At 47.1% G+C, this 14468-nt stretch overlaps 1 protein-coding gene across 6 annotated transcripts in view; it reads right to left on the reverse strand.

Annotated features, from left to right (window-relative positions):
- Positions 1 to 14229, reverse strand: part of ATP2C2 (ATPase secretory pathway Ca2+ transporting 2) — a 25387-nt gene extending 11158 nt beyond the window's left edge. For 2 of the 6 annotated variants that reach the window (XM_052686775.1, XM_052686772.1), the window contains exons 1-12: positions 10398 to 14223; positions 7034 to 7141; positions 6432 to 6548; positions 4713 to 4802; positions 4602 to 4637; positions 4459 to 4520; positions 3815 to 3923; positions 3587 to 3736; positions 3416 to 3484; positions 2913 to 2988; positions 2621 to 2687; positions 1282 to 1406 (exon numbers count right to left, since the gene is read on the reverse strand). In XM_052686775.1, the coding sequence (XP_052542735.1) occupies positions 1282 to 1406; positions 2621 to 2687; positions 2913 to 2988; positions 3416 to 3484; positions 3587 to 3736; positions 3815 to 3923; positions 4459 to 4520; positions 4602 to 4637; positions 4713 to 4802; positions 6432 to 6548; positions 7034 to 7141; positions 10398 to 10496 (1108 nt within the window). In that variant the 5' untranslated portion in view covers positions 10497 to 14223. Of the gene's footprint in view, positions 1 to 1281; positions 1407 to 2620; positions 2688 to 2912; positions 2989 to 3415; positions 3485 to 3586; positions 3737 to 3814; positions 3924 to 4458; positions 4521 to 4601; positions 4638 to 4712; positions 4803 to 6431; positions 6549 to 7033; positions 7142 to 7513; positions 7636 to 10397 lie in introns of those variants that run through there. The other 4 variants (XR_008207722.1, XR_008207721.1, XM_052686774.1 and 1 more) reach the window with 4 other exon arrangements.
- Between the last annotated feature and the right edge of the window lie 239 nt (positions 14230 to 14468).

Raw genomic sequence — 14468 nt, forward strand, 5'->3', positions numbered from 1 at the left:
ACTGGAATGGACTGCCCAGGGAGTGGTGGAATCACCACTGGAGGTGCTCAAGGAACATTCAGATGTCGTACTGAGGGACATGATCTAGTATGGAAATATTGGTGGTAGGTGGATGGTTGGACTGGATGATCTTGGAGGTCTTTTCCAACCTTGGCGATTCTATGATTGTTTTTCTCCCTTTGAGAAGTTCACCAGACGCTGTACAATTTAGGTATGGAGAGTACAGTTTTTTCCACTTCTAGGTCACCTGGCGGAGTACCTGACATCTTACAGCATGTCTATTTGGGCGCAACCCTTCCAGAACAAAATTCTTAATGAGATAAGGCAGTCTCAGATGTCTGGGTCAGGGCAAGTACAATAAAATCAGAGTGATAAGATTCTTTAACTGCAGAACAAACAAGGGCAGTTCAAACAATAGCAGCATTTCAAAGGCAGACAAATCTTAGCTGAAGATCCAGCTGCACAGCAGATATCTTGAACTACCTGGGCCAGGCTTGGCACTTGGTGCACATTTTAAGAGTGGTACTAAATGCACAACACATTTTCCCCTTCATATAATTGCCATAGTGACCAAGGTCAGAATAGCAAAGCCTGGAATACAGTGACCTGGGGATGAGGGCCAGTTTGAAGATAAGGAATACTTTCAAAAGAGTTTATTCTGCCCCGTGCTGCGAGAGTGAGCTGGATGCCTTCTCAACATCCTCTCTTATCCCTACTTTCCACAGCCCTTTGAACACGAGGGAGATGGCTACACAGACTACAGGAAAGCCAGATAGTTTTGTCTATGCCATCAGGCTCAACTTGAGGGGCTGCAAGGCTTTTTAGCCAGACAGCAGAGAAGTGGATGGCAGGGACCTGCAGGATGGTCCCATGGAATGGGGGAAAAGGAGAAACCCAGCCTTTCAACTCAGAACAGGCGAGGCTGCAGAGTACTGCTCCCCACGGGCCACTGTCGTGGGATGGGTTGTAGCAGGAGGAAGATGTCACAATTGATTTATCTCTGCATCACTCCTAAAAGATGACAGCACTTGATCAAGTTACTGTCACTAAAGTAAGGGAAAAAGGTGAGGAACATGAAGTAGCATTTAAGTTTGAGTGGGTTGCTCAGGCCCAGTAAGCATATTCCAAGATAGAATACACATATTTTCATATTAAAATAATAAGTAATAAAGCAATTAAATAAAGTAATAAAATGATAGAATAAAAATCAAACTGAGGCTCACTTGGCCTCAGCTGAGTTTGTACGAATGACCAAAACCTCTGGCTCCTCTGCAAACTCACCTAAGGTTTCTACGATGGGCAGCTTCTTCACAATCACTCTTTTCTTGGCCATACGAAGAACACCCAGCACCAGTGTCACAGTGACCACGATGGGAAGGCCCTCTGGGATGGCAGCCACTGCCAGGCTGGGGGCAACAGAGAGAAAATGGTTTCAATGTATTGGTCAGACTGCAAGTGTTGGCCAACCATTGCAAAGGGACATCTCTGTGGGGTGAGTCTTCCTGCCTACATAGCACATGTGAGTGGAAGTGGGCACTGCTAACCACTGGGACTGCTGAGAAAAAAAATAAAAAGCAAGATATCTATCCAGCCCTTCAACATTTTCCTGGGTAATTTTGACAAAGCATTCACTTTTCTTTTTCATGTGGTTGAAGAGCATTAACTTCTGGTTCAGCAGGGATTTAGAGGTTGGATTTCATTCACTTGGATGGAACATAAACATTCCCTGACATCACATCTCATCCCACAGCTACTGACTCCCGTCCATACACAGCCCCACATCTCCTATATGTGGGTACAAACTACGTCAGCTGCCCAGATATCTCTATGCTGTGCACACTGAAGGGGGCCAGCATTAAAGCCCACAACAGCTGGCATGCTAGGAAAACTCAGACGCTGGCCATATCTCTCCTTCACTCATTTCCTTGGGTAATTGAGCACTTCCACGTGTCTCCAAAGCGTAACCAAGGAGGACTTTCAGCCACGAGCTGCTCCCCTACATTCAGAATTTACTGCTTTTCTTTGCCACCACACCTCATTCCCTGTTGCTCTGTTGTCCCCCCATCTGTAGTATTGTTTATATTTATTTATTTCCATGGAAAGCTTTTCTAAAGGACTCATTTGAGAGTCATGACAACATCAAACGATAGATTTTATGGGCGCTACTAAAAACACATGGTTTGTTTGATTAAGAGCTTGCACATGCATTTCAGGTCCATAAAATACACATTCCTGTCATTATGTGTAAATCTAGAAAGTACAGCAAAGGTTAATATTTGCTGTTGTTACACTCCCACTGAATTCATAGTACAGACAGGAAAGGACATTCATGGCAAGATGAGCTGGGAAGTGCCAGTGAAGATTTTCAAAATACCTGGTTCAGAGAAAGTAAGGAAGAATATATTTGAATGTAATTGATTTCCAAAGACATCCATGCTTCTTTTTCTGTTAAACTCAATTATAAAGCCAACGTCGATCACACCAGGTGCAAGATCAGCATGTACTTCAGAAGGACCTTATGCAAGCTCTCTTCTGTGAAGTGCCCATTGTTTTGAACAGAAAACTCCCTGGAATGTATTTCAGTACAAATCAAAGAGAAAAGGAGCTTTCAAATCCTTACCTAACTCCAATGGTGAACATGCTGAGAAGATGCTTTCCTTGTAACCAGCCAATGAGCATTATTAAACCTGGCGGGGGAAAAACATCAAATTAAAAACACTGAGAAAAGTATACCTCTCCAATCTGCTTTAGCTGCTGTTGAAGAACGAATTATGCAGCGAAGCCCCCAGATCTCTGCTTCCACCTCCCAAAATCTCAGTAATTCCCACCAAGTACTTTTAAAAGCAGCAGCCCTGGATCACAGAAGGCTCTCCCAGCTCCACACACAACTGCGAGCATTGTGTTCAACTCACCAATTATGCCAAAGGAGAAAAGGGTGAGTTGCTTCCCCAGTCTGTCCATGCTTTTTTGGAGAGGTGTTTTGGGAGTCTGGAAACATGAAAGAACAGCTGTTTTTCTTTGTGCATTATGAAAGATGAGAAGATGAAGGTAGGGGCAGAATGATAGCCCCACACAGACCTATCATTATTACTGTGGTCCTTACAACTGCCCCATGTTGCCCAGTGTTTACCCACTCCAAACCTGAGATCAACAGTTGATTAGTTTCTAACACCTCATCTGTGTTTGGTTCAGAGATGCAGCCAGTGAAAGCATGGCATGTGTACAACTAAAAATTGATATACCTACAGGAAGTGGAGGAAAATAAAGAAAGAAAACCAACCAACCAAGAAGTCACGTGGTTCAGGCATCTCTCAGTCACGCAGGCATTCAACAGCAGAGACAGATCTAACGCATTAACCCCCAGCAGTGCTCCCCCTCATGATTCACCATTTCCAGAGTGACCCAGAGACTTTACCTCTTCAGCTTGCATCATTTTGAACACCTCTCCAAACTGTGAATTTTCACCTGTCCCGATAACTACACCCTGAAAAGAGGAAAAAAAAGAAAAGAAAAAAGAGATGAAAAATCTTTTAGATAAGATTCTGTGGCTAACATCAGGGAAAAGACTGGGGGTGAGAGGACTCACTTTTCCCTTCCCATATCGCACCAGGGTCCCCATGAAAACAACATTGCTCAGAGTGGTTATGTCTCCAGCTTCTAGTAACACACCATCAGTCTTGTTGCAAGGCTCAGCTTCTCCTGTAAAACTGGATTCATCCACCAACAGATCTGTAACCTAAATAAAAACATGTAATTTCTTGCACTGGTAACACACCCTTTCAAAGCTGGCCCTTCTCCACGGAGCTGCATTTACCTCTATTAGCCTGAGGTCTGCAGGTACCCTATCACCAACAGAAAGATATATGATATCTCCAGGCACAAGCTCTCTTGCTAGAAGATGCTGCAGTTTTCCTTCCCTCAGGCTAGATTAGACAAATGGAAAAAGAAGAGAGGAAACCAGGCTGTGAGCTCATTATTCTTTCTGCAGGCTCAGGAATGACAGGCAGGAAAGCAAGAGCTCTGCCCCAAGGATCTTGGGGTGTAAATAACAAAATCTGCACTAAACATAGCATCATAGAATGCTTTGTGTTGGAAGAGACCTTAGAAATCATCTTTTCCCAACTCCCCTGTATGGGCAAGGACACCTCCCATTAGACCATGAGAAGAGAGAGTTCCTTCCATCTTGCTCAGTTTAAATTAGTGAACAGGTGGGTACATCACAGAACATTTTCATGTCACCAATAAATGACATGAGGTCCCTATTAGTTATGCTGCAGTGCTGTCTCCCCAGAGCTTTCTCTTCTCCAGGCTGAACAACCCCAGCACTCTCAGCCCATCTTCATCTTGCAGACACTGCTTTCTCATTACACCAGCAATGACCTACAGTCATATTCCTTGCCAGCCAGTCCTGCCCCATAACCCATAGGACTCATACCCTACCAGCCAGCTGCGCCTCACCAGTTGCACTCAGGAGGAACCAACTTGTTCAGCTCTTCCAGAGACTTTTCAGAACGATACTCCTTTTAAATCAGAAAGGAAAAGAAACCAAGTTAGGTGAGCAGCCTGCTGGGGGCAGTGGGGCTGAGCCCTGCTTCACGTACCTGGATGAAGGCCACGGTGACCACGATGAGCACAGCCTGAGGACAGAGAGGTGTTACAGGCACTTTGGCTTTGGGAAGCAAAAGGCTGGGGAACAGGAGATGTGCACCTACCATGGTGATGCTCGCAGCATCCTCGTACTCCTTAGTGATGACGCTCACCAAAGCGGAAGCCAGCAACAGGAGAATGAGGGGATTTTTAAACTGGAAAAGGAAGCAAAACGAATCAGAACATAAACATGGTCTGAGTTGGTCTCAGAGTTGTTCAGAAAGGGCTGGAGATGCTGTCTGGCTGCAAGGACCTTCCTATATGGAGTGGGTGCAGTGTTTGTAGTCAGATTGGGGTCCACGAGGACAGCGCTGAGGCTCACACCAACACACACCGATGTCCCCACTTTCCCCCACCCTACACAGGCAAGGTTTGCCTTTTCAGACACCTAGGGCAGGGCTAGCACTGAAATCTCCTTAGAGGCATGACAGGCACGGACAAAGCCTTTTATTGTCTTTTAGAATTTGATACTAGAACTCCTATCTTTTTTCCCCCCACCCTCCCCTTTTCTCCTCATTAATCTGCCAAGCTCTGCCCTGGTCACAGGAGCCAGCACTGTCAGGTGTTGCAACCCCCATCCTCCAAAATGGGAAACATCACCAAAATCAGCAGCAGAATGGGGAAGCCACGCATGATGGGAGAGTACTGTCACTTTCTCCTTCACTTGTGGCAAGGATTTTAAGGGCCCTGCTCCCACATGCAAAAATCACCACTCCATTTAGCTAGCATAGGAACTGGTAGAACTAAATGGCACTGAATAATTTGTTTCATGTCCTCAAAGGAGAAATAATTTGTTAAGGCAGTCAAGGAAGAGTCAAAAAACAAAACAAAAACCAAACAACCAAACCAGCATCTCATTTTTTTATTGAAAATAAAAGAATCCTTGAAGAGATTGAGTGATCTTACATCACTTACATCAAAGCAGTAAAAGTGCATTGATCACACAGGAAAAAAAGGATAATCCATGAAATAAAAAGCAAGCCTTCCAAAACAAAGAGAATCTTCATTACCCAGTTAAGACAACACCAAAGGGAGCAAAGTAGCAATAATAAAAATTAAGGAAATAGCCAAACAGTCAAATTGCTAGCTGAAAACAAATAGGTAAACAAAACCACTCTTCCTATTTGGTTAAAAACCTCAAAGAATCACAGAATCACCACTGTTGAAAAAGATCTCCAAGATCATCCAGCCTGACATCCATCTACTGCCAACACTGCCCCACTACACCACGTCCCTTAGTACCACTCCTAAACCTTTCCTGACCACCTCCAGGGATGGTGACTCCACCACTCCCTGAGCAGAGGAAGTGATCTTCCAGAGAACAAAAATTAACAAAAATTCCTTGGAGAGGTGAAAGATGCTTTCAATGTATATGAGAGTATTTAAGAACATTCAAGATAAGCTGGCTGGGGAAAACAAAGACAGCACATCCACCTTCTGCCTGATTCCTTGGGTACAGCTGGCTTTCCCAAACCTTCCCTGATTTTATCGCTTACCTTAAAGAGAACAGATGCGCTCAGAAACCAGTTCACTGAGCTATAACTTTTGATTTGTGGGCTGCATGGAGATTAAAAGGTTTATTTTTATTTTAAGATGTTATCTCCAGGTTAAATGAAGCCGCATCTGCACCTCACAATGGCTTTACTGTGGGAACAGTTTCTGGATCTGGGGCACATCCTGTCCCAGGGCTGAATTCATGGAATGTTTCAATATAGACACTTGCCCAAGCCACCCCAGTTAGGGGCTGCCAGCAGGAACCAGGAATCCATGCCAAAAATACTTACCTGGTCCAGGTATTTCTTCCATATAGGCTCTGTTGAATCTACTGAAAATTCATTCCAGCCATGTTTTAACCTTCGCTGCAGCACAGAAAACTCAGAGAGACCAGTCTGTAAATCAACCTAGCAGGACATCAAAGTAAAACAACATTACGTGGTGTAGGATACTCACAGAAAACTACAAAAGCAAGTCTAAACATCAGACTCTCACTTCGCCCAGGAGCAAAGCAAGAGAGACTGAGAACCTCCCTCTTGTGCCTCAGTACCTCTCCGTCCATCTCACTGGCCATAAGCAGCAGTCACAATGCCAGGCATTGCACCCAGCCCTGCCAGGGTCAGCATCCCTGCTGGGGACCAGCAACTCCACTCAGCAGCAGCAATGCTGTGAGCAGGGGATGGGGGCAGAGCTGGAGCATGAGGCCAGGCTGTGAAGTCAGCTGAGGGTGATAAAACCAGGAATTTTGTCTCTGAAATTAAACTTGCTCTAAAAAGCAAGTTTGAAATATTTTGTCTGCACTCGCACGATGATTTTTAAGGAGCTGCTGGTGATTTGGGTCAATAGCTGCACAGCTATTGTTATGTTTCTGAATGTAGCTAAAATCCCTTACGTTTAAGGCTTTAGCCAAGTCTTCTTTATGGCATTTACAAGCATCTTTTGGTAGCAGAACTGTCACTTCCTTCTCCTGTTCAATAACTTTCAGCTCACACTCCTGGCTCTGCAGAAAGGAGATAAAGCACTTGTTAGATGAGGGCCCCATCAGCAGAAACCATTTAGCATTTCTCTACTCCTTCCTCAACCCCATTCTCTTATCCTATCAGCCCTGTAGTCCCATAGGTAACAAAACCACATCCCCACTACAGCACTTTATAACACTCCTTAATTAATCCTCAGCCCCAAAGTCAGGTGCACCTCATTGCTCTACAGCCCCAGCGTTCACCCCAAGGTTGCTAGGAATGCTGGCTCTGTCCCTGCAGGCAGGAGATCCTTCCTGTGGGGGTGGGAGAGCAGGACATTTGCTGTGCTGTCAGAATGACCAACAACATCATTACACTCAATTCTGTTTGGTTATTAGGCTAAATTTGCTCACCCCTGTGTACATCCAATGGTCAGCTCATCATTGCAATCCCCTCCAGCTGCTTGGCAGAGAGGGGCAGGCAGGGACTGGGACCAACTGAGTGGTTTTCTATCAAACTCTCACAATGACTGAGGTGCTGCCTGGGTTGAAAGGCTGTCTGAACCTTCTTTAGGGTTGTTATCGGCTGGCAGAAAGCAACACGATTAGGAGCTGAATTGCCAAAAGACAAACGTGGCAGTGCTGTGGGTAGGAAAGCATGAGGGGCCCTGTTGTTTGCAGGGATCCCACCCAAGATAAGCATTTTGACATGCCGGAGATACCAGTGTTTCCCTCTGTGTTCTGTGCTCAGAGAAAGGAAAGCCTAGTTCTCCTTGTTAAAAACAAAACCAACCTGCCAGGGGGAAAAAAGAATGGTAATGGTGAGCTAGGACGATCTCTGCCCCAACAGGAGGAAGCAGACCCTGCCTCCATCGCCTCCAAGTGAGAGAAACCAGCCTCATCTTATGGAGCTTATGGATTGATGAGAGGTGATGGAGGATGGGAAGCGGCACAGGCACGAGGCAATGTGCCTACAGTTTTACACTGCTGGTGGAGCAGCCAGGTCTGCCAGCTCTATCACTGGTATTTACCTCAGGAAGGTGTGGAGAAGAGGAATGATGGAAGCACATGTGTGATGTCTGAGCACCATGGCTGCTGTGAATGAGTGCTTTTACTGCTGTGAGCTAATCCATAGCGATCAGCCTGTGCCTGGCCATGACTGCCTATCAGCATGGTGTGGCTTTTACTCCCAGGACAGCTCCAGTGATGTACAAGTTGGGAGTATGTTTTGCATCGTTTTCTATATATGTTTTAAACCAGATGTGGGCTATCAATATTAACAATTCACATTTTCAGCCCTTTATCCCTTATACGTAACTGAAGCACAACAGAGTGACATCATACAGCTGGGCAACAAGACACAACAAAACCACAATCAGAATTTACCCGTTATTTTGCAAGCTCAGGGGATGCTGGGGGACAGGAGAACTCTGTGGCAGAGCTGTGCAGCTGCCTGCCCTGTCACCTCCATCCCTGACCCCAAAACAAGCCATCAATTGTTATGCAGCAAGGGGAAAAGCATGGGGCTCCTGGACCAGTCTGTATGTTGTAATCTGGTCATAAGTGGGCTAAGTTGTTTAGTCTAACAAGAGGTCCTTTAAAGCCTTAAGCAGAAGCCTTCTTGTGTATTCTTCATGCTTATTGAATGAAATAAGCCCACCTCAACCCTGAATGGAGGACAGGGCTGGGTAGTGTCTGTGCTCAAGGCTTTGGCTCCTGAGACTCGACTGGATTCAGTGCCACAAGGGAAAGGACAGAAAGGGTTCTGCAGATGCAATGTGCATGGGGTGTCAGGGAAATGTGAGTCATTTACCAGGCTAAATCACAGCCTGGGAATATGCTGCTGATACACCAAGTTGTTCAAGCCATGGCGGTTACTGGGATGCTTACAAAATACAAAGAATTGTTGGGTGAACTTAAATAGAACAGCTTGGAAATTTTCTTTTTGAGGGTGTAATAACTGTGCTATTCATTACTCCACCCCACAGACCAGCAGTGATCCCAAAGACCTTGAAGCAATTTCTATTCGTGACAGCATTATTAGAAGCTTTCCTGGTGTGCCCCTAAATGACATCTATGAAGGCTCTGGAATGAGATCCCTCCTGACATCCTCCAGCCCCTGCAGAGCTGTGCTGCAACAGCTGCCTTGTGTTCACCACCAAGGACCTGCTTGAAGCCACTGGGCTTTCACATCTCTGCCTACTTGCCATGCCCACAGCAGAAACTGGTCATCCTACCATGCTATGAGCATGTCACACTCTGCAGGAGCAGAGCTATAATTCAAGCAGGGCGTACATCTCACAGTAAATATGTATCACTGTTTATTTTGGCACAGCAGCAGAACAAGCCAGCCTAATTGCTGGAGGCACTGTGACTGCACAGTGTTAGAAACCTCAGCCTCCCATCGAAACAAGACTGCAGACACTCGCAGCCTCAGCTGCATTGCTCTCTCCTTGGGGTCTGGGGCTGTGCTTGAGGAGCACGGAGCAGCACCACACACTGTGCTGCTATGAGGAAGAGCTCAATGCCTTGCTTTCTTCTCTCTGTCACGCTGATCAGCCCCTCTGCTGGAAAGACAAGGCTCTGAAAGGCTCAGAGGATTAGCAGAAGTGATATCTGAGAACAGGCCTCAGCCAGATGATCGCAGGAAAGAACCTGAGGATCTGGAAGCGTATGGATGGTTTTGTTGAGAATGGACTAAGGGCAAACCCTGCATGCTGAGGATCGGGTTCATGTGGGAGAGCACCGCATCGCTCTGATGTGTGGGAGAAAAGTGTGTCTTGAGCAATGGAAATCCCTGTGCTGAGCAAGTGTGGCAACAAAAGAATCCCAGCCTGCAACTTTTAGTGGAGAAAAACCAACAGTAGCAACACATGTGACAGCTGAACCACTGTGCTTTGACCCATAGGCAGTAGTGATAAGAGGTGGTAAAAACCAGCATTCGTACATCAGCATCTTTCAGGAAAAGCGAGCATTGTGAAGCAGGCTCCTCAAGCTGAGCCCTGCAGCCCAGCTCAGTGCAGCAATGCCCAGGAGCAGCACAGGGAACCCACGGTGGGTGCACTGCCCAGCTACCCACAGACCCTGAGCGGTGTGCACTGCATGCAGCCCACAGAAACAAGCCCCCTCCTCACCCTGCTGCCTGGCAGACATCGTTACCCCCATCCCAGCTCACAGCCACAGCCTCATCACACACTCCCACGGCACAGAGCAGATCGGCAGGCAGAGGCGACAGACTGAACCCCAAGCACAAAAAGTATTTCGGCAGGTCCCAGCAAGGGCTTTGGGAAATCCTCACCTCCTCTTCTGGCTCGGTGCTCCCAAGGGGCTGATATTTCTGTACGAAGCGAGCAGATGGCCGTTTGGGGAAGAGTTTGGCGAGCACTCCTTCCACCATCTTTGCCGGGGCGGTGGGAGCACCCGGTGCCACGGGCACTGCTTGGATTGCCCTGCAAGCACAGGGCTGTGGTTACAGGCAGGGAGAGGCAGTGTCACCTGCTGCCAAGTCACGCCTTCGGCTGCAGGTGCTGGAGGGAGGCTGCACACCCTTCGCCCACAAAGCCAGAGGAAGCCTGTCTATGTTTAAGAGAGGTTGTGGCGATACGAGAGCGTGGTGTGTGTGTGCACAGCACCTGGAGATCACACTGAGAGCTTAACAGCTTGGATTTTCTTCTGCTTGGGCACCGATGCATGGCGTGTGTGTAAGGTGAGCCCCCACCCTGCTCAGGTGAACCCACTGTGAGTTTGTGATGCTGATTTATTAAATAGCGTGGTCGTTCATCTGCCAGAGGGGAGTGTTTTCTTGGTGGATCTCAACATATGGATGAGGTTAACCAGCTGTGTACTTTGGGAGATTTACAGCTGCCTGTCAGGGAGCATCATGCTTGGGTCTGCACCACGAAACCTACACACTCCCCCAGGCAGTGTGACTGCAGGGCTCATGAGGTTTAAACTGTCCCTCTGGGGTAGGCAAACTGTGGGATTAAATCCTACCTCTCCAGGGAAAGCTGTGGTTAGGGAACAAACGTCATTCCCAATTAAAGGAAAAGAAATGGTGCCATTATCTGCAGAAGAACTGTTTTCTGCCAGCACCCCAATCTACCTGTGATGCCCAAAGCCTGGCCAACTTCCAACCACTGAGCCTTTCAGTGCAGCCTTACTTGCATCTTCCAGGTCCCAGCTCCAGCAAAAATGGAGGAGCCCTAGGGACACCCCACATGATGCTGTAAGGTGCAGGGAACACTTGTTTCCAACACGCCATGCTCCACTGCAGCAGCCTGGATTGAGGATTCCTTTCCAAAGGCTGAGGGAAGAGCAAAATGATTGGGAAACACTGCAAACAGCCAGTCTCTTGTAAAACAAGGCTGGGACTTCCTACTTCTCTCGGCTCCCGATTGAGAAATGCTTTCTTAATGACCCGAAGCGGATGCGTCAGGCAGATGAAGGAAGTTCCTGCATCACTGCAACAATGTTCCTTCCCATGGGAAAACAGCCAGGATCATGCTGGGCACTGGTTTTCAGGCAGTTCACATCCAGGTCTTCAGGGCCTTAGTCAGGGCTTGAAGGCAGCCAGGGCTCTCAGAGGCACTGGGAAGGTTCAAAACTTAGCAAAATCTATAGGAATGAGGTGGCAAATTATCCCAGCATTCCACATGCATTTGACTACTTTCTATCCTTCTGTGGCTTTTGCAAAGAGCAGAATTGCATCCAGCTAGCTCTACCATGGTCCTGATAAAAAGAGAAGGCACTACCTCACAAGAAAATGCATCCCTCTGCTCATCTGAGCACGTTTGTCACGGGCACAGCCTTGGGGTCCTGTTGAATCATCCCTCATGTCCTGATAGAAAAAATGTGAAAAGCATTTCCTCCCTGTCTGTGCTTGGAGGAAAGATCTGCCTGAGCTTGTCCTTGCTTTTCTGACCCCCAGACCTCTCCCATCACCTATACAGCCAGCACATGGCAGAGGAGCAACCAATAGGCAAAACCTCAGCTCCTCCCAAGGCCAGCTTTGTGCAATGTGTGTGGGTTGTACAATCCCAAGTGCGGCTTTTGTAAGCCAAGCGCTGCTGACAACGCAGCTAATTGAGCAACAGGCTCTTGTTGCTGGTTTCCTCCTATAACTTCCTCCTCTTGGCACAGAGCTGCTGCTTGTGGAGACACACGTAGCTCAGTACTGAATAAACAACCCAGAGAAGAACAAAATCCTGAGTGTATGTAGGGTACAGAGGCCAACATGCCTCAGCCCAGTGAACACTGGGGCACCCACTGGGTGCTAAGCACCGAAGTCAGGCAGACAGGTGACACAGGATTGTAGAATATCCCATGCTGGAGGGGACCCCAAGGATCATGGAGTCCAACTGCTGGCCAGGACTAAATTGAATCAAGAAAAGAAAGCAATACTGATACAAGCTGTTTTTCTTCATTCTGGACTAACACATTTTTCACACTACAGAAAAAAAAAACCACCATAGCAATTATAGTTTTTTCTATTATTTCCTATTTTCCTATTATTTTTTGTTACTGTGAGGAGGAAATGTTTCGCTCAGAGGGTGGGGAGGCACAGGCACAGGTTACTAGAGAAGCTGTGGATGCCCCATCTCTGGAGGTGGGGCCCTGGACAACCTGATGGCAACCTTTGCCCATGGAAACTGGATGATCCCTTCCAACCCAAACCATTCTATGATTCTATGATTCTATGTGCGAGCTCGAAAAGTTACCTCTGGGTGCTGCTTTCTGTCCAAAACAGAGCATTTTGGGCTCTGGCTTGTGTGAGACAAGCACAGTCTCCTTGTGAGCCCCTCTGTGGGGAACAAATCAATATCCCACCCCAGCCTGGCAGCATGGAGGCTTGATCCAGAGGAAGATTTGTCAGCAAAGCAGCATAGGCAGAAAGCTGGCTAAGTACCACAGAGGGCTGCTTTCTTCACAGAGGCCCTATGGATGGTGCAGGATCTCTGCAGCATGAGGGTGGCTCAGTCTCCTTCACCTGCTTCCCTCTCCATATTCTGGGCTGGTTACACTTTTGCTCCTCTTCTGCCACCTTGAGGGAAAGAAACTCTGCTGCATGGGATGATGGAGTTTGCTGCTGCTCAGGTGTCCAAATATTCTGCTTTCAGGTCGAGTTTTTCCCATGCCCCTGTGCAGAATAACCACTGCTGCCTGTGGGAACAACGACCTGCCCACACGGGTCCTTCTTGGCACATCCTTCAAATGAAAAATCTCTTTTGATGAGAAAAAGAGAGCAGTGTGTTGTGCAGCCTATTGTGCACAGCGAGGGGTGGCAGAGAAGAGGGGTTTTTGACTTGAAAGCTCGCAACCTGTTATAACAGCAAGAAATTAAGATATAGGCAACGGTTCCTTTCCATGTTTTCCAATGCTGTTGATACAGGGCAGATAATAACCTGGCTTCATTATTACTCAAGATCTGCCCCTCGTTTTGTCACTGGAAAGGGGAATTTTTCTAAAATCTCTTGGTTTCTGCTCGCACAGCCTCTGCTGCTTAAGCTGGGAGATCTGTCTGGTGGGGTGGCCCTGGCCAGGTGCAATGAGCCCCATCATTCCTGCCTCCAGCACAGAAAATGCCAAAAAGCCTTGTTCCTTCTGCACAGCTTTTCCCATAAGGTTCTTGATACTCTGTCTGCACAAGCTAACGACAAGGAGAAAATGGTGGGAAGAAATAGGGCTTAACCTCTGTAGACTCATCAAGAGAAGGTGTCTTTAAACGGGCTTTAAACAATGCAGAAATCCTTTTAGGTTTTCCCTGCTGTACCCTGTGAGTCCAGAACAGAGCTCTCCTCTGTGATCAGAAAAAAAAGGAGTAACTTTTAAAACACAAAGTGCTTCACAACCATATTGTCAGGACTCTCTGCCATTAGGGAAATGAAAGGCAGGGGTATGTGACCTCTTTCGTTCTTGCACAGTTTGCCAGAGGCAATCGATGCTCACCTGACACCACCTCCAGAGAAAAGTCCAGCTTGAGTACACAGTGTGGGATGGTAGAGCAAACAACCCCCATGAGCAAGTCCTGCTATGTGTGCCAAGGCTCCAAAGACTCTTCCGTATGTTGTCTCAACCTTATAGACTTCTTCACATTGCATGGAACTGTGGAACAGCCTCCTGAAAGTAGCCAAGCCCCTCCTGCACCATCGTCCTTAATGGTATTCTGAACTAGGCATGTAAAAATCACAACATTTTGTTGTAGTTATTCTCATATTTACAACTTCTGCAGACTATTGACCTAGTGATGCACTCTGCAGTTTTACTGCAGATCTCTGACTTGCTAGATATCTGTTGCAATGTTCATCCTTCTGTGGGCTCCAGCTGCTGGGCTTTTGGATGTGCTGCTAGCACTTCAGTGTCATTCAGAGCC

The sequence above is a fragment of the Tympanuchus pallidicinctus genome, unplaced genomic scaffold (genome assembly GCF_026119805.1).
Source record: "Tympanuchus pallidicinctus isolate F22 unplaced genomic scaffold, pur_lepc_1.0 scaffold22, whole genome shotgun sequence".
Classification (NCBI taxonomy): Eukaryota; Metazoa; Chordata; class Aves; order Galliformes; family Phasianidae; genus Tympanuchus; species Tympanuchus pallidicinctus.